The sequence below is a fragment of the Coregonus clupeaformis genome, unplaced genomic scaffold (assembly GCF_020615455.1).
Source record: "Coregonus clupeaformis isolate EN_2021a unplaced genomic scaffold, ASM2061545v1 scaf0074, whole genome shotgun sequence".
Lineage (NCBI taxonomy): Eukaryota > Metazoa > Chordata > Actinopteri > Salmoniformes > Salmonidae > Coregonus > Coregonus clupeaformis.
This window is the reverse complement of record NW_025533529.1, coordinates 176,910-204,621: the sequence shown is the minus strand read 5'-3', so window position 1 is coordinate 204,621 and position 27,712 is coordinate 176,910. Positions and strand designations below refer to the sequence as shown.

Genomic DNA, 27,712 nt, shown 5'->3' with positions numbered 1-27,712 from the left:
AATATGGTATTCCATCAATTGCAGATAGCTGCTTCCAGATAGCACAGTATCAACCACACTTCTGAAAGTGCTACAGAAAGCCACTTTCTGCAATTGTTTGAATACCATATTTAGGCTCATGATCATGATGTCAGAGCACATAAACATTGAATATTCTATACCAGCGTCCCTCCTACACAGTCATGATGAAAATAACTTCCGTATCTACTTGATCAATGTTATTTAGGGTGTCTTCATGGCTCATTTCTAAAACCTCTGAAAGTCTGGACAATTTTTCCCCTCCTCTCGCCTCAGTCTGTCTTTATGTCAGCATGCTTTTGTTCCCGTTCCTCCAGTAGTTTGCTGTGATTAGGGGATGCACAGCGGGGTGCTGGCAGAGCCTCTCCCCACGCTTAACCACGGTAATTTACTGCCTGTGAAGAGGCCTGCTGAGTGCACCGGGAGAAAGGGTGCCTTACCAGCACTGCCCGCTACCTAAACCTTTCATTATCCAGAGTCCACTGCTTCCTGTGCATTAAAACTGTCACCTGCTCATTTCCACCTAATCAAAGGGGCCTCAGTGGGTTATCTTTTTCCTGGAGCCTGTGGCATATTGAAGGGAACAGAAGAAACAAGGAAGAGAAAGAGAGAGTTTATTTCATAACATTCTTAATGACATTTAGTCTTATCTCTGCAAAAGCCAGACTGTGAATCCATGTACAGTAAATGCATGCAAACCAGCCACCGTGATAGTGCTGTAAAAATTCTGCAGTTGTAAACATGCAAATGAATCATGACAGTCACTGTATCTTGCAGGTATACATCAATCTCTCCTCTCGACTGATATCCACCGGTCTCTCTGTCTCAACGGAGCTGGGGGGTTGAGAAAGTGAATATTGTTGCCGACTGGGGATGAAATGCCTTTGCTGTTTTGTGTGTGAATGTGTTTTTATTTCAATAAAGAAGAGGAGAACTCTCGATTAAAAAAAAGCAATGGGGTTGTTCAATTCTGCATGACAAAGAGAACAGGATACCTTCCGCTGACAGTGTATCAACAGTCGAGGTGTGATGTGTGACACTTGAAAATTATTAGCTCTCTAATCCTTAAAGCTGTACACAAAAATAATGTGTTACACAAGCAGATACATTGTTCTCTCTCTCTCTCTCTCTCTCTCTCTCTCTCTCTCTCTCTCTCTCTCTCTCTCTCTCTCTCTCTCTCTCTCTCTCTCTCTCTCTCTCTCTCTCTCTCTCTCTCTCTCTCTCTCTCTCTCTCTCTCTCTCTCTCTCTCTCTCTCTCTCTCTCTCTCTCTCTCTCTCTCTCTCTCTCTCTCTCTCTCTCTCTCTCTCTCTCTCTCCCTCAAATCTAACATACTCCAATGAAATCTAAGAGAGACTGTGTGGGATTCTGTGTGGGAATTGTGTTGTCCAGTATGAAGTAAAGAAATTGAATTTGGTGAGGTCAGGGATAGAATATATAACACCAAACAACCAGTAAGATATACAAGCCTATTCAAGAGAGAGATACAAGGCTATGACTTGTTCATTTTTATGACACCCACTGCATACAGTGGACAATACTTTTTTTAATCGTATTTGATATATAATGGATTTTCTTAACCATAAAGCTGTCCTTTTTTTATTCCATGGCTGTTTTAATAGGAGTGATTAAGATGTGCAGATTTGCACAGGAGAACAGAGAATGTCATTTATTTTTCTACTAATCTGGTTAATGGTCAGCACTGAGTTATCCCAAGGTCAGTCAGTATCACCATCTTCTCACGGTTTAGAAATACAGTATATAGGATCTTGAGCTTGGGGGACATGGTCAGCGCAATAGTAGTGTAATGATCATCCTACCAGAACCTCTTGTTGAGTCTTCGAAAGGAAGTCCATATTCATATTTCTAAGCCAATGAAAAAACCGTAAAATGCATGTTACAGGATGATGGTGATGGTGATGATGATGATGATGATGGTGATGGTAGCTCAGCTGGTAAAGCACGGCGCTTGTAACGCCAAGGTAGTGGGTTCGATCCCCGGGACCACCCATACACAAAAAATGTATGCACGCATGACTGTAAGTCGCTTTGGATAAAAGCGTCTGCTAAATGGCATATATTATTATTATTATGGTGATGGTGATGGTGATGGTGATGATGATGGTGATGATGGTGATGATGATGATGATGATGATGATGATGATGATGATGATGATGATGATGATGATGATGTGTGATGATGATGATGATACAAAATAAATAAAACAAATCTGGAAATGCATAGAGATGGAACAAATTACAAAAACAACACCACAAACAAGGGTATTAAAATGTAGGTTAACTCAGGTAAAATAAAAAACATGAAAGGGTCTATCTTCTGTAAAATGCACAATTAACAGTATTGAGAATGCAGCCGTGTTGCATAAAGCTGCACCACTGGATTTTCTGCGTCACATTAATATCATATATTTTAAATCATGAATAAGACAGGAAGCAGCCTCCACGTCACCCCGAGACACCATCCCCCCTCATACTGTAGCACCAACAGCCAGCCATGCAGTAAGGTCATGAATTACTAAACATGATCCTCAGCTAAATGTAAGAGACTGTACATCTGAGGAGGATAGTCTGACACAAGCAGACTCCTCATATAGCGCCTTCACCACCTTTTATGGCTGTATGCGGAAAGAGCTAAGACCTACGTCACCGACTATGTCTCTTCAAACTCATTTGAGGGTACATGACATCTCATTCAGCCAAATTCCTCTCGACATGCTCTAATAGGCCAAGAATGAAAAGCAGTCTTACAAAGAGGAATGTTTTGATCAGCACACAGATGCGACCAGTAGAGCCTCTATAAAGTAGAACCGTTACTCATTTACAGAAATTGAGTATTAATATAGAATTTACTGTTTTGTTTAATGTGTGAAAATGAACCAATTGCTGTTAGAGATTGGGACTTGGGAGCCCTTACGAAAAAATCACTTGGGAAAATACAGAAAGGTCAATGCTCATAACATATGAGCAATGCATTCTGTCCTCCTCTGGCCCATGATGGGTGTCGATGAAACAATCAATAGGCCTTATTCGAGGTCAGCCCTACATAATGGCTGGTTTTGATGGTGTGGATCTCTAGCGACGCTGCTGGGGGCTCGGAATGCTGAAGATCATGATCCATCCTGTGGAATCAGTGGCTCGACTCAAGCTGCCCTTTGTTATTCAGCTCAGGCTGCTCTTCTATTGATATTTCTCTACTGTCAAATAATACCAGGGACTTGCTGTTCCATGTAAAGACGTTTTACAATGAGGTAATCAATAGCACAGTTTGAAAATTCACCTTGATTGGATAAACATATTAGCATTCAAGTGCTTTCAAATAGAGATATTTTTCCTGATTCATCTAGTACATGTTTTTACTTTATAGTTTGCGCATGGGGCAGTTTACAGTTTGAGCACGCTCACAAACTATAGTATGGCCTACAGCCTTCAAACTCAACTCTGGACCTCGAAGCCAGGTCCACTGCTTTTTATTGTTCTAATCAGGGACTGATTTAGACCTGGCACACCAGGTGGGTGCAATTCATTATCAGGTAGAACAGAAAACCAGCAGGCTCCGGACCTCATAGGGTAAGAGTTGAATACCCCTGATCTACAGTATGTGTGTGCAAGTACAAGTGTGTGTGCGTGGCTTGCTGCAAATTATATTATTAGAGTAGAGGGGTTCTGGTTAGGGGAAGAGAATGTCAGGCTCCTGACACTAACTCATTGTCAAGGGCCTGGAAACAATGAGGCCATCAGAACTGAAATGGACCTTCCAGCATAATCTTGGACTTTTGACTCTTTATTCAAAATTAATTGAGCGCTACTGTTAAAACGTCGCTCACAGCCTAATAAAATAGAGTCATCATTTCCCACAGCCAACCCTTTCTCTAGCTCTCATGTCCTCTTCTCCCAATTCTCTCTGACTCTAGCACTCTATACTAGCTAATGGGGAAATTTCAGTGAACAAGCAATGCATTATTGGCAGCTTGGCAGCTGGGAGAGCCGTTTTAGGATTCAGCCAGGGGATCAGTCTGCAGCACCATCCAGGCATCTCAGAAAGACCCTAGATTAAAGCAATAGTGGTGGCAATCCACCATGGTCTATACTCGGTGGCACACATCCATATAGGTGTGTGTGTGTGTGTGTGTGTGTGTGTGTGTGTGTGTGAGTGAGTGAGTGAGTGAGTGAGTGAGTGAGTGAGTGAGTGAGTGAGTGAGTGAGTGAGTGAGTGAGTGAGTGAGTGAGTGAGTGAGTGAGTGAGTGAGTGAGTGAGTGAGTGAGTGAGTGAGTGAGTGAGGTGAGTGTGTGTGTGTGTGTGTGTGTGTGTGTGTGTGTGTGTGTGTGTGTGTGTGTGTGTGTGTGTGTGTGTGTCACAGCAGGCTGGTCACACCAAACATCATAATCATCAAACCATAAACCGTTATGACATGTATTGGGTGACATTGACATAATTACCTATATATTTTCAAAGCAAATAGCACAAAATGATTAAATAGGAGCAATACTGTGTTGAATGGTTCAATAGCCTAGTGAAATTGATTTTAATCCGAATTACCACATTGTCTGTTTGAGGGAATAAGGATTATCCCGGTGGTTTTAATACAGGAGGCTGTGCGACAGCTGACCAATACCGCAACAACAAAAAAGTCTAAAGCTCTGCTGTTTTTTCTGTAGGCCTATTTTTCACATTAAAGAAACAAAAAGCACCAACCACAGCTCGGCTCCGGCTAATTTTAGAGTGGCTTGTTGATTTTGGAGAGAAAACAGCATGAATCATTTTGATTCTACATGTTTTAAGGGTTGGCATTTCGTTTGGACGTCAGGTTGTGAAAATTGTCCTCATAGGTTGAGCCGCGCGTTGATTTGAGGGAAGGGTTGATTAGGTTTCAACGCGCGTCAGGCTATCGGTGGCGTCGCGCGCATTCCACACTAAGCAAGTCGGTTTGGAAATGCTAAAGCGCCTCCTCACTGATATGCACTCGCACACAAAGCAGAGGGATCCGCTCGCGAAACTGGGAACTATCGACTGATCCTCCAGGTCTTAGTACAAAACACGGGAATCTCGTCCTCCGCAGGTCCTCTTTATGGGAGCAGACACAAGGATGGTTAAGTAATGGGTGTTGGAGAAGTGCCCGGGAAACCTTCCCTTCATGTGGAAAGCAGAATGAGCAGGTTTCTTTCAGCCAAGAAGAAGTTTGGTTTCGACCTGAAGCACATCGGGAAATAAGGAATCACAGTTATAAAGGGATAATAACAGAATATAGAGCAGCTGCAGAACATTCTCACTTACCAAGAGAGGGTATTCTGGTTCGCACCTTTGGATTGTACGTTTTTCGCCTGGCTGGCAGGAAAACATTTTGGAGTACGTTTTTTGGATCTTGTGAAATATCCTAAATCTTTGGCAAAGCTAACGAATAACCCAACAGATCAGAGACCAACGCTTGCCCATCATGGAAATTGAAATGTTGATGTTATAAAGATACATTTATGGTCAAATGACCGTCTTTACGCGATCTCTAATCTAACTACCCTAGCCTATCTATGAGATGGAAAAACGGGGACTCAACGGCGTCCTTTATTATTTAATTCTTAATGCACCCTTGTTATTCTGTGTAAATGGTAAGTCAACTTTGTCAGTCGTGGCATGCCGTGCTTATGATGGTCAACACAAATGCTGTCAATCGAACAGCCCTGTCGTTAGATTTTTTATTTCAAGCTGTTGTGATATGGACGGGACCGGGTCATTATTTGAAGTCAAGCGCATTATTCTGCTGCAGTGACTTGATCGTTAGAAGAAAAAACAAATGACGTTGTCGATTAAATTATACATGGGTGAGAGAATAGATTGATATGATTACAGTATTAGACGCACACATGTCAAGACTGCGCTTCAGCAGTTTTGCATAATGTCCAAATTTCCTCAGTTATGCTAAGCCTAATGCTAGATGAACATAATCTCTCAAAACACGTAAAGCAACAATAATTAGTATTCTCATGGTGACCAAATACTTGTATTTATTGTGTTACAGGTTATATCAAACGCCATGGTCATTTCAATTCACAGTGCACGGGTCACATAAAACCAATACGCCTAGTTGTGTAGGCTACCTTTGCGTCATTGCTTCATTGTCTATTTTCTTTTAAGTCTTAAACTATTATAAACTGATATTTTAGATTAATGGCAACCTGAATATGATTGTATTGCGAAATAAAGACAATTTGGTTATGGATGTCACTAAAGTATTTTAGTTGTCTGTCATGAGGCTATGTAATCTCAGACCTTTGTTAATTTGTCATTCCACCATATTAATCTATTCTATATGTTGTCTTTTCCCAATGTTAGCTACATTTACTGAAGTGCCCAAAGATGTGAGTGTCGGTGAGGGAGAAGACGCTGAGATGCCGTGCGCCTTTCGGGCCATCGGATCATCGCCCTTCTCGCTTGAGATCCAGTGGTGGTACCTAAAGGAGACAACACCTAAAGAACTTGCACACGAACTGCAAATAAGCGCTCCGGCGAACAGAGCCAAGGTAATGCTGTCCCAATGACAGGGAGGGCAGGTTGGGCTGCTCCCGGGCAACTACTGAGAGGGGCTCTGTTTAAATGTCCGAAGTTGCACCAAAAGTGATTGACACTTATGGCTACGGCTGTGTGCAATCTGGCTTTTCATGATGGCATTGCCATATGTAAGACATATGTCGCTATTTGTTTGATGGACTTCATTACAACATGTTGCCGAAAAAAAGCATGTGAGCGGATGTACTGGAGATTATAAACACTATGTGGCCATTTCTATTAAAGAAGGGGATGTGTGTATTGGGGCGGGCCGGAGGGGGGACGTCACACCTAATGATACAAATGGCACTTAGGATTTTAAAATCAGTTCAGAGAGAGTTCTCATGCATGCAGCGGAAATGCCCACGTTGGAATATTCCATAAAGCTGTTGGATAACTGTGACATGATTACACCCTCTGTGCCTCTGTTTCAATCCACTCAGGGACACAGAACAACCCCATCTGTAGTTTCTGCTCTGTTATTTAACCACATTAAACATGCACTGAAAAACACAACCGATTATTTATGACAGCTCGAGAGCTAATGCAGCTGTCGCTGTCCATGGTGCTGATGTCAATGCACGCTGTTTGGGACAGGTTTGGGAGCAACGTAACTGTTGCTGTCCATGGTGCTGATTCCAATGCACGCAGTTGTAAAAACAATTTCGAAAGCTTCTCAAAATTGCACATGGCATTCCAATGGTGGTGAAGCTAATATTGTAACGTGTAACTGCTATAAAATATAGTATTATGCAGTCTTGTGTCTCTGGCTGACCATAACACTTCGACACATTTCTGGTTTCAGGTCACTCAAAAGGATGCCACAAAAATAAGCGTAAGTGCTTGTGTTTCTCTTGTCACTAACCATGTCCAGCTGAAGCGTTTGATTTGTTAAAATGTTCGCTTTTTATTGTATTTGTATATGGCTGCACAGTTAAGTGCCATAATGCATCTGAGTGATAAAATGTTTATTTCGTTGTTCACATGATATGGCCAAGTGGTGCTATGAAGGCTGATTGCCAATATTTTATCACAAGTTATGGTGGTAACTGTCCAGGCCTCTGGTGCAACTGGGCATTTTTCCAAGCATCTTTTTTTCTAGACTTACGACTCCATTTTGTACAGTTTGCTCCAACCTGGCTGGCTCACCACTATCACGCCTTTAGAATATAAATATAGCCTAATCTTGTTTTGAAATGTATTCAGAGACTTGCCACACAAAAGGCAGCGTTAAATCTGCCATGTTTAGGCCCACCACTAAACTGCGATGTAATTGCATTTTCCTGCCAAGAAGCAAGTTTTTTCTCTATTGAGACTGCATCCACACGTTTTTGCATTTTTGGATTATAGGCCTTTAGGCTTTAGGCTATCAAACGCATAAGCCCTCATCACGAGCTGCATATGTGGCAGTAGTCTAACGAGTGGCCGGCCTAGTCTACTTTGATATATACATATTTATTTTCGAAACCAACAGGTTATATTGTGCATGTAGCAATTTCTAATTTTCTCTGTTTCTCTTTGTAGACTGTGAGGGTGCAGGGCAGCGCCATATCTCACAGGCTTAGTCTCTCCAAGGTGCGAAAGGAGGACGAGGGGGTGTACGAGTGCCGAGTTTCCGACTTGTACTCTGACGAGACTCAGGAATACAAGGTTCAAGCCACCCTCCGGGTGATTCCTAGTGATGGCATGGTGGCGGAGGAGGCCGTGTCCCACATCCAGAATAGATGGCCACTGAGGAACAGCAAGGACGCGGTGGCCGGGGGGCGAGCTACCTCTGAGCCGGGTCAGGGAAAGCCTCGTGTGCCTCCTCCGGCGGGACATGGCCCCCTCCCCGCCAGCACGACGACCACCGCCTCTGCAGCGAAGTCCTCAGCTTCGCCGAGGCCCGGTAATGCGGCCATCCTCCGACAACAGCACGGAGCTGGTAAGTTTAAGTGCAACAGTGACACCTAGTGATACAGGGTGAGAAGATGGGAGTTTATGTGTGTTTCTCCTCAATCTCCTGTCAGACCCTCAGGAGCATGTCATTCGGACCAGTGATTTGCCCCTTTTTAGTGAATGATAAATTACACTGACATTTTTATTGTCATTGAATTATGTAATGTTATTTACAAATAATATATTGGATGATGCTTGTAGAGTACAACACCTGATACATGAAATTATATTGCTTGACAGGGCAATGTTTCTTAAGGGGAGGTACTGTTTCTTTCATCATACCATGCTGGGACATATCTGCCTATCTTGCCACCAGTTGAGACATTTGATTTTGCCCGAGGTTATAGTCAGACTATGGAGAGTGAGGGAAGGTGTGCATATACAGTGGGTATCATAAATATTAACCCCCTTGGATTTTTTCCACATTTTGTTGTGGGTGACATAGTGGGATTGAAATGTCATTGTCATTGATCTACACAAAATACTCCATAATGTCAAAGTGAAAAAAACATTCTACAAATGTTAACAAATTAATAGGCCTACAAATTAAATAACTAAAATATAGTTGTTGCAAAAGTATTCACCCCTTTTGTTTAGGCAAGCCTACATTAGTTCAGGAGTAAAATGTAGCTTAGAAAATCACATAATAAATTACATGGACTCACTCTGTGTGAAATAATAGGGGTTGACATAATTTTTGAATGACTATCACTTCCTCTGTCCCCCATATATACGCTCAAAAGTTTGGGGTCACTTAGAAATGTCCTTGTGTTTTCGAAAGAAAAGCAATTTTCTTGTCCATGAAAATAACATCAAATTGATCAGAAATACAGTGTAGACATTGTTAATGTTGTAAATGGCTATTGTAGCTGGAAACAGCAGATTTTTAATGGAATATCTACATAGGCGTACAGAGGCCCATTATCAGCAACCATCAGTCCTGTGTACCAATGGCACGTTGTGTTTGCTAATCTAAGTTGATCATTTTAAAAGGATAATTGATCATTAGAAAAACCTTTTGCAATTATGTTAGCATAGCTGAAAACTGTTGTGCTGAATAAAGAAGCAATAAAACTGGCCTCCTTGAGACTAGTTGAGTATCTGGAGCATCAGCAATTGTGGGTTCGATTCCAGGCTCAAAATGGCCAGAAACAAATAACTTTCTTCTGAAACTCGTCAGTCTATTCTTGTTCTGAGAAATGAAGGCTATTCCATGCGAGAAATTGCCAAAAAACTGAAGATCTTGTACAATGCTTTGTACTACTCCCTTCACAGAACAGCGCAAACTGGCTCTAACCAGAATAGAAAGAGGAGTGGGAGGTCTCGGTGCACAACTGAGCAAGAGGACAAATACATTAGAGTGTCTAGTTTGAGAAACAAATGCCTCACAAGTCCTCAACTGGCAGCTTCATTAAATAGTACCCGCAAAACACCAGTCTCAATGTCAACAGTGAAGAGGCGACTCCGGGATGCTGACCTTCTAGGCAGAGTTGTAAAGAAAAAGCCATAACTCAGACTGGCCAATAAAAATTAAATATTAAGATGGGCAAAAGAACAAAGACACTGGACAGAGGAAGATTGGAAAAAAGTGTTATGGACAGACGAATCGAAGTTTGAGGTGTTCGGATCACAAAGAAGAACATTTGTGAGACGCAGGCCAAATGAAAAGATGCTGGAGGAGTGCTTGATGCCATCTCAAATCAAATCAAATCAAATTTTATTGGTCACATGCGCCGAATACAACAGGTGCAGACATTACAGTGAAATGCTTACTTACAGCCCTTAACCAACAGTGCATTTATTTTAAACAAAAAAAGTAAGAATAAAACAACAACAAAAAAGTGTTGAGAAAAAAAGAGCAGAAGTAAAAATAAAGTGACAGTAGGGAGGCTATATATACAATAGAATAAAGTGACAGTAGGGAGGCTATATATACAGGGGGGTACCGTTGCATAGTCAATGTGCGGGGCACCGGCTAGTTGAGGTAGTTGAGGTAATATGTACATGTGGGTAGAGTTAAAGTGACTATGCATAAATACTTAACAGAGTAGCAGCAGCGTAAAAAGTATGGGGTGGGGGGGGCAGTGCAAATAGTCCGGGTAGCCATGATTAGCTGTTCAGGAGTCTTATGGCTTGGGGGTAGAAGCTGTTGAGAAGTCTTTTGGACCTAGACTTGGCACTCCGGTACCGCTTGCCGTGCGGTAGCAGAGAGAACAGTCTATGACTAGGGTGACTGGAGTCTTTGACAATTTTGAGGGCCTTCCTCTGACACCGCCTGGTATAGAGGTCCTGGATGGCAGGGAGCTTTGCCCCTGTGATGTACTGGGCCGTACGCACTACCCTCTGTAGTGCCTTGTGGTCAGAGGCCAAGCAGTTGCCATACCAGGCGGTGATGCAACCAGTCAGGATGCTCTCGATGGTGCAGCTGTAGAATTTTTTGAGGATCTGAGGACCCATGCCAAATCTTTTTAGTCTCCTGAGGGGGAATAGGCTTTGTCGTGCCCTCTTCACGACTGTCTTGTTGTGTTTGGACCATGATAGCATGATGGAAGCAATTTGGACCATGTCAAGCATGATGGAAGCAATGTGACAGCCATGTAAATAGTCCGGATGGCCATTTGATTAATTGTTCAGCAGTTTTATAGCTTGGGGGTAGAAGCTGTTAAGGAGCATTTTGGACCAAGACTTGGCGCTTGCCATGCGGTAGCAGAGAGAACGGTCAATGACTTGGGTGACTGGAGTTTTTTGGGCCTTCCTCTGACACCGCCTAGTATATATGTCCTGGATGGCAGGAAGCTTGGCCCCTGTGATGTATTGGGCCGTACGGAATACCCTCTGTAGCGCCTTACGGCCGTATGCCAAGCACTTGTCATACCAGGCGGTGATGCAACCGGCCAGGATGCTCTCGGTGGTGCAGCTGTTGTACTTTTTGAGGATCTGGGGACCCATGCCAAATCTTTCAGTCTCCTGAGGGGGAAAAGGTGTTGTTGTGCCCTCTTCACGACTGTCTTGGTGTTTTTGGACCATGATAGTTTGTTGGTGATGTGGACACCAAGGACTTGAAACTCTCAACCCGCTCCACTACAGCCCTGTCAATGTTAATGGGGTTCTGTTCGGCCCTCCTTTTCCTGTAGTCCACGATCTGCTCCTTTGTCTTTCTCACATTGAGGGAGAGGATGTTGTCCTTGCAACACACTGCCAGGTCTCTGACCTCCTCCCTATAGGCTGTCTCATCGTTTTCGGTGATCAGGCCTACCACTGTTGTGTCGTCAGCAAACTTAATGTTGGTGTTGGAGTCGTGCTTGGCCACACAGTCGTGGGTGAACAGGGAGTACAGGAGCGGACTAAGCACGCAACCCTGAGGGTCCCCGGTTGAGAATCAGCGTGGCAGATGTGTTGCTGCCTACCCTTACCACCTGGGGGCAGCCCTTCAGGAAGTCCAGGATCCAGTTGTAGAGGGAGGTGTTTAGTCCCAGGGTCATTAGCTTAGTGATGACTTTTGTGGGCACTATGGTGTTGAATGCTGACCTGTAGTCAATGAACAGCATTCTCACATAGGTGTTCCTTTTGTCCAGGTGGGAAAGGGCAGTGTGGAGTGCGATTGAGATTGCGTCATCTGTGGATCTGTTGGGGCGGTATGCGAATTGGAGTGGGTCTGGTGTTTCCGGGATGATGGCGTTGATATGAGCCATGACCAGCCTTTCAAAGGACTTCATGGCTACCTAAATGAGTTACTCCACAATAATTACCTAAATGACAGAGTGAATAGAGTAATATATATGTATTCGGAAAGTATTCAGACCCCTTGACTGTTTCCACATTTTGTTATATTACAGCCTTATTCTAAAATTGATTTTTTTAAAAGAAAATCCTCAGCAATCTACACACGATATCCCATAAAAACAGGTTTTTAGAAATGTTTGCAAATATATTAACAATTAAAAACAAAAATACGTTATTTACATAAGTATTCAGACACTTTGCTATGAGACTCTAAATTTGAGCTCAGGTCATCCTGTTTCCATTGATCATCCTTGAGATGTTTCTACAACTTGATTGGAGTCCACCTGTGGTAAATTCACCTAAAAACTCTCAGACCATGAGAAACAACATTCTCTGGTCTGATGAAACCGAGACTGAACTCTTTGGCCTGAATGCCAAGCGTCACGTCTGGAGGAAACCTGGCACCATCCCTACGGTGAAGCATTGTGGTGGCAACATCATGCTGTGGGGATATTTTTCAGCGGCAGGGACTGGGAGACTAGGTAGGCTCGAGGCAAAGATGAACAGAGCAAAGTACGGAGAGATCCTTGATGAAAACCTGCTCCAGAGCACCCAGGTCCTCAGACCGGGGCGAAGGTTCACCTTCCAACAGGACAATGACCCTAAGCACACAGCCAAGACAATGTAGGAGTGGCTTCGGGACAAGTGTCTGAATGTCCTTGAGTGGCCCAGTCAGAGCCCGGACTTGAACCCGATCGAACATCTCTGGAGAGACCTGAAAATAGCTGTGCAGCGACGCTCCCCATCCAACTTGACAGAGCTTGAGAGGATCTGCAGAGAAGAATGGGAGAAACTCCCCAAATACAGGTGTGCCAAGACTTGAGGCAGTAATTGCTACCAAAGGTGCTTCAACAAAGTTTTTTATTTTGTATAAATGTGCATTTTTTTCTTTCAAATAAACTATTTTTGCTTTGTCATTATGGGGCATTTTGTGTAGATTGATGAGTGGAACAAGGCTGTAACGTAACAAAATGTGGAAAAAGTCAAGGGGTCTGAATACTTTCAGAATGCACTGTATATAATAAACATATTCCAAAACTTGCATCCTGTATGCAACAAGGCACTAAAGTAAGGCTGCAATAAAAACACGGCAAAGGAATAACTTTTTGGCCTAAAAGCAAAGCCTTATGTTTGGGGCAAATCCATCACAATCCATCCCTGAGTAACTGCCTCCTTATTTTCAAGCATAGTGGTGGCTGCATCATGGTATGGGTATGCTTGACATCGGCAAAACTGGGGAGTTTTTCAGGATAAAAAGAAACGGGATGGAGCTTAGCACAGGCACAATCCTAGAGGAAAACCTGCTTCAGTCTGGTTTACACCATACACTGGGAGAAAAATTCACATTTAAGCAGGACAATAACCTACAACACAAGGCCAAATCTATACTGGAGTTGCTCACCAAGAAGACAGTGAATGTTCCTGAGTGGCCAAGTTACAGTTTTGACTTAAATCTGCTCAAAATCTATGGCAAGACTTGAAAATGACTGTCTAGCCATGATCCCTAACACTTTGACAGAGCTTGAAGAATTTTGAAAAGAATAATGGGAAAATATCGCACAATCCAGGTGTGGAAAGTAGGGCATTTTTCTTTCACTTTGACATTAAAGTATTTTGTCTAGCTCAATGACAACAAAAAATTGCTATTAAATTCATTTCAATCCCACTTTGTAACGCAACAAAATCTGAAAAATCCAAGGGGGGTGAATACTTATGATTCCCCACTGAGGAGAGTGACAGGTTCTTGCCTTTATAGTGTCCACCATATAGAGAAAGAAATGATAAAGATATGATTCACAATGGCCATGGATACGATGTCTCCTCATGATCTCCACACTATAACGTGAGAGTGCCTTAAAGCAGACCTTGGAGAGAGCGCGCAGGGGGCTAGCTCACATGTCAGACTCGCTACTGATCGATGAAGCATACTCCTGAATAATTAAATTTCACAGACTCCGCAGGAGGGTTTAATTCGCCGTTCTGCCATATCAGACGTACAGCTGCTGACGCAGTGGTGGTGCAGCATGGGAGACATGTCTGGCTGGGGGTAGGGAAGGTGGAGACATACTTATCAGTATGTGGGATCACACTTGTCTGTTTATGTGCATTAGCATGTAACTGTTTGCTGATGTATGTTTTGATTGTGTCTGCGTGTGTGTACAGACATTATGTGAAAGCAGCCAGGGAGACCATGTTCATTTCTCTGGCTGGAAGCATGTGTGCAGACTTCTCCTCTCTCCTGGCTATTGCTGTCAGTGCGTTGGTGGTTTGCAGGGTGGCTAAGGGGGTAATGTAGAGCAGGGCCCTCGTCTAATGATAGGGCTGTTGCCAGGGTTCTGGCCTCTTTAGATGGGGTTGTCTCTCTCCTCAAGGGTTCTATACTTCCGTGTGGTGATAAGAGTGAAAGGAACTCCTGAAGGGAAGTTTTAGAAATACTTTAGAGGCCCTTGGAGGAGACAGGGTAGGGAGTTCCATTCTCTGTTTCTTCCCTATTGTGTCTATCGTACTCAGTGTTGTGTCTGCTCGACGTGTGTTGTGGCTTGTCGGGATGGCTGTTCTCCCCTTGCTGTGGCTTTGTCCTCAGGGCAGTGGAGGACAGCTGGTGGTCGATGACTGGAGGAGAGGACTCCAGAGGAAACAGTTATACAACTCTACCTGTGTCTTTGAGCACAGTGCTTCACCTCTGATTCAGTAATATCATCCAACAACATGTATATATCAATGTATGCTTGAAGCCAATGCCATCTACAGAAAATGTAATCAACAGAGCTGTGCAAATTGGTTATTGGAATTCTACATTTACTTATACTTGTTAGTCATTTAGCAGACTCTCTTATCCAGAGGCCATGGATCCATTTGGTATTTTCTGTGAGTCGAATCCCTTACTTTCTGAATGAAGCTAACTGCCAACCAAGGGGTAATCATGCAAACAACACCAAGCTAACAGAATGGCACCATGCTGTTCGGCCTCCTCATGTTGGACTGTTTAGAACACTGATGCTGCCATCCTGGACATGTGCTGTGGACGTGAGAATAGCCTAGTGCACGTTAAATGCCCTGGGACTGGCACTGTGGATCAGCATGCTCGGCCAGCCATGTCCTTAGCGAAGCGAGACGGAGGCGGCCATTTGGCGAGAAAATCAAACAATACCACTACCAGTTCACTGACTCTCTCCCTCTCTCTCTCTCTCTCTCTCTCTCTCTCTCTCTCTCGTTTATTTCTGTTGTTGCTTTTTTGAGACTTTTCAATCACCTAAATGTCAAATTAGCCTGCGGTTGTTCCAAAAGAAATGTCATTGATGTTCAATATTACCGTTAAGCTCTAATTCAAAATTCTAAAATCAGAATCCTATTAACTGTTTGATTAGTAGACTTGAATACAATAGCGCTCTGTTTTGATTACACAACGAGCTAAGGTCAGGCAGCCATTGTTAGGGCAATTGGATTGACTGACAAACATTTGTATATGCCTCATACTGAGCAGTAATACTTCTATGCTCCAGTTCGAAATACTGATTTAGTATCGAAAAACAACATCATCTGAGGATCAGAGGTATTATAGACTGAGCTCTGGGCTAGTTGTCTAAACATGATTGTCCAGTACAGAGCAAGGCAAGCTCACCTGTTGATTTAGGAAAATCTGATGCATATTATTTTTCATATTTTACTGTTTGCTCAAGGCTGCTATATTCCTTCAAATTGGCTGGCCAGTATTTTCTTCTCTGTCTCTCGTCATGTATCTCTGCCAGACTAAATCAAATACAGTAAGTCAATCAATGTAAAAGTGCCTCCCTGACACTTTTACATTGACGGAGGGATACAGAATTTGTCTTGGCTTTTTTCTTTAAGTGAACCCCACAACATATTTGTCAACAGCTTGTGAAGGTTAAAAAGCACCCTGGCATATTTGAAAGATTGGCCTTCTCCTGTCTTACCACAATTACGACAGCTGAGGGGAAAAAATGCGATCTGCCCGCCTCTCGGAAATGCGTGCATCTATCACTTTTCTGCAATGTCATCTGGCTGAGTGGCAGAAACAATTAATATTAAAGGGGAAATGCCACGGGCAGGTGGCAGATAAGCCGGGTCCTCACCACACTGTCAGGTGTCTCAAATTGCCTCTCACATTTTAATTTTTTCATCTGGGGGTTTGGTGGCCTTGCTGGGATAACAGATAAACATGCAGTGCACCATTCTCCAGAGCTTCACAGGGAACCAGATAGACAGTCCCATGGAGGATCAGTGGCTAACACTTTGGAGGTGGAGGTTGTCTTACATGAATTCACAGTGGAATGTGTGGAGACTTCACAGTTGTGAATGTTCCTCCTAGTTCTTAATTCACTAACAGAAAAACTACGAAATGCTACTACACAACAGTGAAATGGAACCATGTTGAAACTTTAAACTGTGAATACAACCATCCATGGAATCACAACCACTAATCCTAGCATTTTTCAACATTACAAACAGAATATTATTGTAAAGATTTTCATCTCATCGCATTTCTTTGTTTGTGGCACCTCCCAAGCATTTATACAATATTGTTTTCCCTTACTTTACATTCATCTGAAATATTGTTTTACGTATCAGTCATTTGGCTCACTTGTTTCACAAAATCAACCTGTATGTAGGCCAATCTGAAAGCCAATTACAATGTGAACCGCTATTACTTAGATAATTAATTGATTAATCATCAAACTAATTCACTGGAATATTCAAAATTATAATTTTATTGACTATCTATATTGATTACGGACTGCGTGATTAATAGGAACATTTGGTTAGTGGAAATATTCCATATTGCGGATGTGGGAGTTAGTTAGATAATGTTGCTGTTTGTATTATTCACAGTGAAAGTGAGGTGAGAGACAGAGAGAGAGAGCAATAGGAGCAGTTGACAATGCAATAGGATATGCAATAATATTAAGCACTGTGACTGTGTGCACTCAGCAGTTTGGGAGTAATGACTTGGCAGGTGAGCTTGTTTGGTAGGGGGTGAGGAGGATGGCAGAGAGCAAGAGGATAGCCAGACAGTGGTGATGCAAGAGCTCACTCGAATACACCTACCTAAAATGCAATGGTCTGCTTGCCACCCTAGATGACCTTGATATCCCTTGGCAAAAGTATTTGTCTCTGGCTGGACAGCTGTCTCAATCCATCATTAAACACTATCTATCTCATCCTGTGTGTGTGTGTGTGTGTGTGTGTGTGTGTGTTTATGCCATGCATGCCTGTTAGTTGCATTACTATCAAATGTGATTAAAATACATTTAAATATTATAAACTGTATATTGGACATGGCTGATTTTCCTGTCCGTTTGTGAAGGCTCGCCAGGGTTGGCGAGGGTGTACCTGTGGAGGTAACAAGGTGTGAGAGTACATTAGGCTGAGGTAATGGACACTGTGTGTCTGCATGTTAACAGGCTGATGTGGCTTTTCAGTTGTCAGTCTCCGCTCCGAGGACAATTATGACAAGTGTTAGATAACTGTCAGTACTTACAGACTGTGTGGAAAGCACTTTACTTCTCCCAATGTGGTGTTGATTGACTTTTGTTCATTGCTTGCCTGGCAAAAGGCACTGTGCTGGTTTTGTAATCTCTGTGACAGATGATGGCTGGACGGTTATGGGGACTTCACAGCACTCTATTATTATCGGGCCTTTGTGTTGCTGCCTATAGCTCATCCAAGACCATGAGACAGTGGGAAAAGTGGTAGAGAGGTGGAGAGTTCTCACTTAAATGAGTGGTCACTTTCACCTATAAGGAAAGACACTACATGACCTATAGGGAACAATGGTACAGTGGGGGAAAAAAGTATTTAGTCAGCCACCAATTGTGCAAGTTCTCCCACTTAAAAAGATGAGAGAGGCCTGTAATTTTCATCATAGGTACACGTCAACTATGACAGACAAAATGAAAAAAAAAAATCCTGAAAATCACATTGTAGGATTTTTAATGAATTTATTTGCAAATGATGGTGGAAAACACGGACTTTCAACTCCCTCCAAAGATTTTCTATGGGGTTGAGATCTGGAGACTGGCTAGGCCACTCCAGGACCTTGAAATGCTTCTTACGAAGCCACTCCTTCGTTGCCCAGGCGGTGTGTTTGGGATCATTGTCATGCTGAAAGACCCAGCCACGTTTCATCTTCAATGCCCTTGCTGATGGAAGGAGGTTTTCACTCAAAATCTCACGATACATGGCCCCATTCATTCTTTCCTTTACACGGATCAGTCGTCCTGGTCCCTTTGCAGAAAAACAGCCCCAAAGCATGATGTTTCCACCCCCATGCTTCACAGTAGGTATGGTGTTATTTGGATGCAACTCAGCATTCTTTGTCCTCCAAACACGACGAGTTGAGTTTTTACCAAAAAGTTATATTTTGGTTTCATCTGACCATATGACATTCTCCCAATCCTCTTCTGGATCATCCTGTAACGATCCCGGCAGTCTGAGTCGGGTCCTGTCTGTGGACTAGTTTTTCTGCTCGTGATCTCCAGTTTCCCGAGGGTTCTGGAACGCTCCCTGCCTGGTTGCTAGGCGGGAGCTCTCTTGATTTCCGCACCTGCATCCCATCAGCAATCTGCACACCTGGTCCTGATCATCACCCTTCTTAGGCTCTGGCCTAACATCCATTCCCTGCCGGATCGTTAGCCATGAACAGTAGGTTTACCAGAGTATCAGTCTTAGAGCTTCTAGCGTTAGTTTTGTTGTTTTGCACCTTGTTGGTTTGTTGTTTACTTACCTCCGTTTTGTTCCATCTGCAGTCACTCGTCCGGAACCTTCATCCAACCTCTGCCTGGTGGTCGGCGGCTGCCGAGCCATGATGGGATCAACCACTGCACCCCCAACAACTAATCAACGCCGCCCGCTCTGTTCCCTGGATTATTCAGCATCACTCTTGAATTTGTAAATAAACACTCACCTTCGTTTCAACTTACCTTGTCCTGGTCTGCTTCTGGGTTCTGGCTTTGTAACTCGTGACACATCCAAATGCACTCTAGCAAACTTCAGACGGGTCTGGACATGTACTGGCTTAAGCAGGGGGACACGTCTGGCACTGCAGGATTTGAGTCCCTGGCGGCGTAGTGTGTTACTGATGGTAGGCTTTGTTACTTTGGTCCCAGCTCTCTGCAGGTCATTCACTAGGTCCCCCCGTGTGGTTCTGGGATTTTTGCTCACCGTTCTTGTGATCATTTTGACCCCACGGGGTGAGATCTTGCATGGAGCCCCAGATCGAGGGAGATTATCAGTGGTCTTGTATGTCTTCCATTTCCTAATAATTGCTCCCACAGTTGATTTATTCAAACCAAGCTGCTTACCTATTGCAGATTCAGTCTTCCCAGCCTGGTGCAGGTCTACAATTTTGTTTCTGGTGTCCTTTGACAGCTCTTTGGTCTTGGCCATAGTGGAGTTTGGAGTGTGACTGTTTGAGGTTGTGGACAGGTGTCTTTTATACTGATAACAAGTTCAAACAGGTGCCATTAATACAGGTAACGAGTGGAGGACAGAGGAGCCTCTTAAAGAAGAAGTTACAGGTCAGTGAGAGCCAGAAATCTTGCTTGTTTGTAGGTGACCAAATACTTATTTTCCACCATAATTTGCAAATAAATTCATAAAAAATCCTACAATGTGATTTTCTGGATTTTTCCTCAATTTGTCTGTCATAGTTGTTGTGTACCTATGATGAAAATTAGAGGCGTCTCTCATCTTTTTAAGTGGGAGAACTTGCACAATTAGTGGCTGACTAAATACTTTTTTTCCCCACTGTAGCTGGCAATCGATAATGGTAGATCTCTGTAGCGGTTCTCTTTATTTTAGCTACCCCAAGCAGTCAGAGTTACAAACCTATGGCGCACTGCAAGCTGAGGGTGAAATGGTGGAGGAGGCCTTGTTTGCCTCACACTCTTGAATTATTGAACTTCCAAGGCTTTTTGTTTCCTTTGGGTGAAGCCTGTGGGTGTTCAACCTCCCCCTAACAAAAGAGAACATTGACTTTTGACCCGTATGTATCCATGAGGACAAACTTAGGCACCAACCAGAGAATTATCATACAAAATCCTTCTTTGTATGTTCAGTCCAATTAAACGAATAGAACAAAGTCAACCACCTTGGTTTTTTCTCTGTCTCTCTTTTGCAACATAGTCTTTTGCCTTTCTTTTTACTGTATCTATCTACAGTACTTTGTATTACACTCCCCATTGTGCACTCTGTCTGTGTTTTCAGTCGTTCTGTTTGTCCTCCCCCATATGCAATTCCTAATCATTCCCCTATTGAACCGTCTAGCAGATGCCAACCGTAACCTTCGAGAATAGTGATGTCATCCTAATGGCCATTAGTTACAGGTCTACACAGTGCATAGCTGTTACTCTACAGAAACACTCATATCTAACAGAATGATGAGATTGTACCTCTCATACCCAAGAGGTTCTACTTTAGGTAGATTGTCAATGTGTGAGAGAGAAAGAGAGAGAGAGAGGTAGAGGGAGACAGAGCGAGAGAGGGAGACAGACAGAGAGAGGGAGACAGACAGAGAGAGGGAGACAGACAGAGAGAGAGAGAGAGAGAGAGAGAGAGAGAGAGAGAGAGAGAGAGAGAGAGAGAGAGAGAGAGAGAGAGAGAGAGAGAGAGAGAGGGAAATAAAGTCAAGTGTTGAACCTTCCAACCTCACAGTGCTGGTGTGCTAATGACAGTAATTATTCTGCAAACAGGGCATGTAGCTGAGTCATATCTAGTGTTGTACACTGTATGAGGGTGTATTGTTTCTGCTTCTCTTTGCCCTCATTGAACTGGCATGTGATCTCCAAATAATATGTTGGGCCTATTAATTAGCGAAATTTCAACACCCCCACATCGTACACCACAGATGGCTTTTTAACCCAGTGTCCAGGTTTTAGTTTCTGAATATTTGAATGTGGTGGGTTATATAAAGTACAGCAGATTGTCTGCCATTTGAATTGTCTTTTTAAAGGTCGAGATTACTCTCACAAACCTACATTTCCATTGGATGTAAAATATTGGCTAACTGATTTAGCTACAGTAGACAGATGATCTTACCGACACTGTGATCTGAGGGTAAGTGCTTTGATTGATTCAAAACTCAGGGGAGAATCATCTGAACTTCAAGGCAAAGCAATGTTATTCCTACAGAGAGATATCCACCGATACTTAAACATAGTTTGAAGATAAACGCGACAGATCCCAACAGTGTTGTGTGAATTTGGAGTTGGAGCAGTGTTTGCTCTTATGATAGTAAACTAATATCCTCTCATGTAGTGCTTACAGTAGGGGGATTAGTGTGGCTTGAGTAATGCCTTGGTGTTACAACTTTGGTGACTGCTGTGTGGAATGATCATGCCAACAATGGTCCTGGGAGAAGCTTTCAAGTTTTAGCCGATTTGTGTAGGTTTATTCATTTAGTTATTTTCATGGCTTTTGTTTGACCTTTGTATTTAACAGAGCTTTACCTGCATTCCTTCTTCAATGAACACATATTTTAATTGTCAGAGTAGGAGAGGGTCAGACAAAGATCACCATAGAGGACACAGGGTGAAACCATTGTTTAATGTATGTATGGGTCCTCTGTAGCTCAGTTGGTAGAGCATGGCGCTTGCAACGCCAGGGTTGTGGGTTTGTTTCCCACGGGGGCCAGTATGAAAAAAATGTATGCACTCACTAACTGTAAGTCGCTCTGGATAAGAGCATCTGCTAAATGACGTAAATGTAGTTGTGGATTGAAAATAATGAGTTTTTGTTGTGTCTGTTGAAGTTTTAGAATATTTTATAGACTAGCGTAGAATACAACATAGAATAGAGGGTTTTGTGCCAAAGATGTTATATAAATGTTATACGCATCAGTGCATGAGAAGAAGTTCTGGTTTCTCAAGCAGTGTACCTGAAAGGTGTGGGTTTTCGCAGCGCTAAATTATTATCTATTAACACCAGATTTGAACTTTGAAAAAATGTTTTTTTGGGAGGTAGATCAGCTTAAATATTGCAGATAGATTGTAACTTCCATCAATGTAATTGTCTGCATCACTTCCAATCCCCCATATGTTTTTTCTCTCGCATATATATATATATATATATATATATATATATATATATATATACAGTATATATATATATACAGTATATATATATATATATATATACATACACATACACATACAGTGGCTTGCGAAAGTATTCACCCACCTTGGCATTTTCCCTATTTTGTTGCCTTACAACCTGGAATTATAATTGATTTTTGGGGGGTTTGTATCATTTGATTTACACAACATGCCTACAAACAAGAAATAAGACAAAAAAACTGAAAACTTGAGTGTGCATAAATATTCACCCCCCCAAAGTCAATACTTTGTAGAGCCACCTTTTGCAGCAATTATAGCTGCAAGTCCCTTGGGGTATGCCTATTAGCTTGGCACATCTAGCTACTGGGATTTTTGCCCATTCTTCAAGGCAAAACTGCTCCAGCTCCTTCAAGATGGATGGGTTAAGCTGGTGTACAGCAATCTCTAAGTCATACCACATATTCTCGATTGGATTGAGGTCTGGGCTTTGACTAGGCCATTCCAAGACATTTAAGTGTTGCTTTAGCAGTATGCTTAGGGTCATTGTCCTGCAGGAAGGTGAACCTCCGTCCCAGGCTCAAATCTCTGGGAGACTGAAACAGGTTTCCCTCAAGAATTTTCCTGTATTTAGCGCCATCCATCATTCCTTCAATTCTGACCAGTTTCCCAGTCCCTGCCGATGAAAAACATCCCCACAGCATGATGCTGCCACCACCATGCTTCACTGTGGGGATGGTGTTCTCAGGGTGATGAGAGGTGTTGGGTTTGCGCCAGACATAGCGTTTTCCTTGATCTGACCAGAGTACCTTCTTCCATATGTTTGGGGAGTCTCCCACATGCCTTTTGGCGAACACCAAACGTGTTTGCTTATTTGTTTTCTGTAAGCAATGACTTTTTTCTGGCCACTTTTCCGTAAAGCCCAGCTCTGTGGAGTGTACGGCTTAAAGTAGTCCCGTGTAGCTCATATATAACCTATATATAACCTATATACCGAATTCATATTCATGATATAAATAGGCCCATTTAATTTTGTCTGGCTTGCCGTTCCAAATAAAATTGAATCTTTTTTTTCTCATATAATTTTAAAAAACTGTTCGCTAGGCGTAGGCAAGACCATAAGCAAATAGGTAAACTGGGATAATACTAAAGAGTTAATCAGGGTGATTTTTCCACAAATAGACTGGTATTTACCTTTCCATGGTAGCAAGATCTTATCTATTTTTGCAACATTCTATTAAAATGTATTGGAGTGAGATCATTTATTTCATTTGGGATATGTATTCCGAGTATATCCACATCACCATCAGACCATTTTATTGGTAAACTACATGGTCATGTAAAAATTGTATTTTTTAGTGATCCAATACGTAATATAGTACATTTATCATAATTTGGTTGTAATCCAGAGAGGTTAGAAAATGTATCTAGATCCTCTATGAGGCTGTGGAGTGATACAAGTTGTGGATATAAAAGAAGACATGAATCATCAGCATACAATGACACCTTTGTTTTTAAGATGAGGATCATTCACACATTGCGTGACTAACCCATTTCAAAAGGGGATCTGAGGCATTCCTCTGTTCCTTACCAATATCACAACTGAGAATCCTGCTCTGTTTCCACATTTCAATCACAAAGTGCTTTTTAATACTAAGGTGATTACATTTTTACACAGGAACTTATTTTTTCAACAAATTTAGATTGGATTGGACATTATAAAGATTTCTGTGACAGCACCTGCCAGAAGGGGTGATTGTAAGGGTCTGATTGGGGCTGAGGTGGGGTGCGTCACAAGGGGCAGGGTGACAGACAGGGGCCGTCAGAGGCGGCTGTCTCCAGGTAGCCTCAAATAAACACTTGTCATTTGTGTCCTTGGTGAGGAGGGTCAGATAAGCTGCCCTGTCCAGATGCTGTCCATCACTCTACAGCCCATCTACTCAATGACCATGGAAGACAGAGAGAGTGCAGAGCAAAGAAAGAGAAATGTGGCAAGAATAAAATGGGGGTGGGACACAAAAGAACAGTTTACAAAGAGGTACAGTGCCAGAGACATAAACAGAGAGCGGGTGGAAGGAAATGAGAGATTGAAACAATAGAAGTGGAATGAGGGAGAAACAAGGGGAATTGATGCGAAGATTAGAGCCAATCAGCGAATCAACGTTCAGCGAAGTATAGAGAAAGACATTTGGTCTAACGCTTCCTCACTCACTCCATTTTCTCCTGAATTCACTGCGGCTCTGTTTGTGATTAAGACAGCTGGCCTGGCTCTGGGTGAGTCTTGTAAGGCACTGTTAAGCACGTGTATTGCCCTGTTTGCGTGTAGTAGAGTTCATGTCTTTGAGTTGATGTTCGTGTGGTCTTTATACCATGTCTTTGGGCCGGGGGATGATGGAAATGCTGGTGTGTGGATGTGTAGCGGGGCGTGGCCTGGGGAAAACATGAGTATGGAAAAACAGACGGCTGTTTCACACTGGAGATGTCACAGGAACTCCAGCCTCGTTAAACATTGACTCATTACGCTTGTTTCTATGTGTGTGTGATCTGTAAAATCCATATGGCCCTGCTTTTTGTTTGTTGGGGTCTGTTTTTTGGAGACCGTGTGTGTCCGTTTATGCATGTGTGTGTGCGTAAACGAGCATTTGTGCTCGTGAGCAAGTGTGCGTGTGTCATAATGAAACAGCTTTTAGCCCGCAATTGCTCTACTGCTCAAACAGGAAATGAAATGTGTCAGATAGGGACTAGGAGCTGTATCCAAGGTCCACTCATCCTCATAGCCAAGTTCTCCCCGGGATGTCTCCCACCTTTCCTGTACAAAACCATCACCATAAGTAGATGCTGCCATTTCATGGACGCAAAAGGTAGCCAGGCAATGTGGATGAAACTCTCACCTCTATCTCACCATTATCTGCAACATGGCAGCAGAAGTGTGAACGAAAGTAGATTTGAGATTTTCCACGACTGCCATTTTGTCAGCCATAATTGTGTGAAATATGGCCCAGGTAATACAGAATTCTACTCCTGGCAGGGAGTTAACAGATATCATGAGCTACTGTGAGCTTCCATTATTCTGGAGGATCCCCCAATGTTTCCCATTCACCACAGCCAGGCATCCATGGTTATGTGTCTTAACACTATCTCTCTCCTCAGTTTCTGTGTGCAGGTGTGATTTGTAGCACAGAGACATTTCCACTGACCTTTCCACCCCCTCTGGTTGTCTTTGTCTGGCCAGGTTCTGGAGCCATTACCACCACTGACCCGTTCCTCTTCATCACTCTCCTGATCCTGCATAAGCTCCTCCCCTTCCTGTTTGCCCAATAAGAGACTTCAACCAAACGACGACCCGAAGGTTTTCACTTTATGTACCAAACAACGAAAGGGAAATATATATAGATGTATACCGTTATGGCACATCACTGAGGATGAGGAAACGAATGGCGAAGAAAGGACTGAATGAAAGAGAAGGAGCCGGAGGAGGAGACGGTCGTCTTCTGACTGGGGCTAATGGAAGACACGTCTAAGAACTGGATGTATATGGATTGTATGAGAAGCATGAAACAAGGAATCTATGTGTATAAGAACTTCTCAGCTGTGTCATACACACAACCAACATCCACTAAACGCTGCATCCAGTTTCCAAATAGTATCTGCCATGCATCATGCATGGCCGTTCTTATTTATTTTCATGTGGATATCTTTGTATGTTTTATTTTCCATGCATTATCTATTTGTATTATATTTTCAGTTCTATGGCATTTTTCAGGATTTTGAATTGATTTTGATGTTAACTGCTTTTGGTTGATTTTTTTCTTTCTAAAAGATATCCACTCCTCATGTTTGTTTAGGTTGATTTGCATGAGCTGTTGAACAGAAACCCATCATTTTTTTCACAAACATCAAAGATGGGGCTTTTTTATGTTTGGTCCATTCATGGAGACTGTGAGTCTATGTAGTTCTGTTGCCCCACTCTCTCTCTTTTATGATTTCTCAAGCGTTGTTTCATGATGTATACAAATATGACCTTATATATTTTGATTAAATAAGGCACACATTACCATAGTTGTTGTTAGTCACCTTCAATAATGTTTATTTTTATTAAAGATATGGTGGTCAAAGTTAAGACATTCATTTATAAAAATTTAAAAAAAAAACGTATTGGTATGTTGCCAACACCAGTTGAAATAAAAGTTGTTGTTTTTTTAAAATAAAAATGGACATCAAAGGCGTTATATGTGAATATTACATCTATTAAGCTTTCTTTGACCATACAGGAAACCATGTCTTAGTGCTCTCTAAAGTATATGGTTGACCCGTATCATGAGATAAATCTTTCCATGAACTAGAAGTGAATTAGGTATGTAGGTCACTGCTCCACAAGCACTAATGTCTCATGAAGCGCCCGTGTGCCTCACCGTCCAAGTTTATCTCCAAAGTCAGTTGCAGAACCAGTGTCTGAGCTCTATTGAATCCATGGCAGATACTTGACAGCTGAGCAGCTGTGGATACTGGCAAAGCAGACGCAAAGGTACCACTTGAGCGCCCATGTTGTCGACTGAGGGTCGCAACGCAGTCCCCTGGGAGTAGTGAGCTGTGATGTAGTCTTTCCGGCAGGATAGGCACACATTCAGCGGAAGAACGCTCGCTCATGTAAGCGTGTCTAACTAACAAACCAAAAAAAAGGAGCACGATACGCCACTACAGTTCGTTTCATTAGTCAAATGTGCATCCCAGGGAAGAGCGACGGCAACTCCCTACCTAGTCTCCTCTTGTTGTCTTTTTCAAGATCTTTCATCGTTTATCAGTTTATCACATGAATATTGGTGGAGAATGGGAAGACTGGTTTCACTTTGAACTTTAGTTTGGCTCCAGACAGTCCTTTGTTCTCAATAGATGCCTAGCAGACATGATATAAACACAAACAGAGCTCTCATTGCGAGTGTTGAATGCCAACGTCTTTGGACATTTGTTAGTTTATTATCTTTCCCTAAAACTATTGTTTTGATTCACTCGTGTGTATGGACTGCATTTGTTCGAAAACTAATATCACCACAAAATAACAAACAGGTCAGATAGGTAAAAGCTAACAGCAGCAAAGCGGCAGCAACATTAAAACATTTTCGGTTATGAGCGGAGGACTTTCAGTGCCTTTTGAGGGGCTGTTTGCCCATCAAATTAATGAGTGTTTGACAAGGGCATTTAAATGTGTTACACAACATCTGACAAGGCCCTGAGTGCTCTCTATTCCCCGTAAATCATTTCCTGTAAAATTCGCAGCCGTGTTCACTCTTTTGTCTCCCTCTCGCCCGCTAAAACCATTCCTCTAACCATTGACCGAGGTGGACAATG

General features: G+C 42.6%; 1 protein-coding gene across 1 annotated transcript; it reads left to right on the top strand.

Annotated features, from left to right (window-relative positions):
• Positions 1-4,791: 4,791 nt before the first annotated feature.
• Positions 4,792-26,605, top strand: LOC121555794 (V-set and transmembrane domain-containing protein 2B). The gene is made up of 5 exons (XM_041869641.2): positions 4,792-5,638; positions 6,363-6,550; positions 7,381-7,410; positions 8,100-8,499; positions 25,599-26,605. The coding sequence occupies exons 1-5, from the start codon at positions 5,566-5,568 to the stop codon at positions 25,685-25,687; spliced, it is 780 nt and encodes a 259-aa protein (XP_041725575.2). The 5' UTR covers positions 4,792-5,565; the 3' UTR covers positions 25,688-26,605.
• The last annotated feature ends 1,107 nt before the right edge of the window (positions 26,606-27,712 follow it).

Excerpts from the sequence above, each read along its gene's own strand:
- LOC121555794 (XM_041869641.2), top strand. The coding sequence starts at position 5,566 with ATGGAAAAACGGGGACTCAACGGCGTCCTTTATTATTTAATTCTTAAT. Across the intron at positions 5,639-6,362 it reads CTTGTTATTCTGTGTAAATG|CTACATTTACTGAAGTGCCC; the intron begins GTAAGTCAACTT and ends TCCCAATGTTAG. Across the intron at positions 8,500-25,598 it reads CCGACAACAGCACGGAGCTG|GTTCTGGAGCCATTACCACC; the intron begins GTAAGTTTAAGT and ends TTGTCTGGCCAG.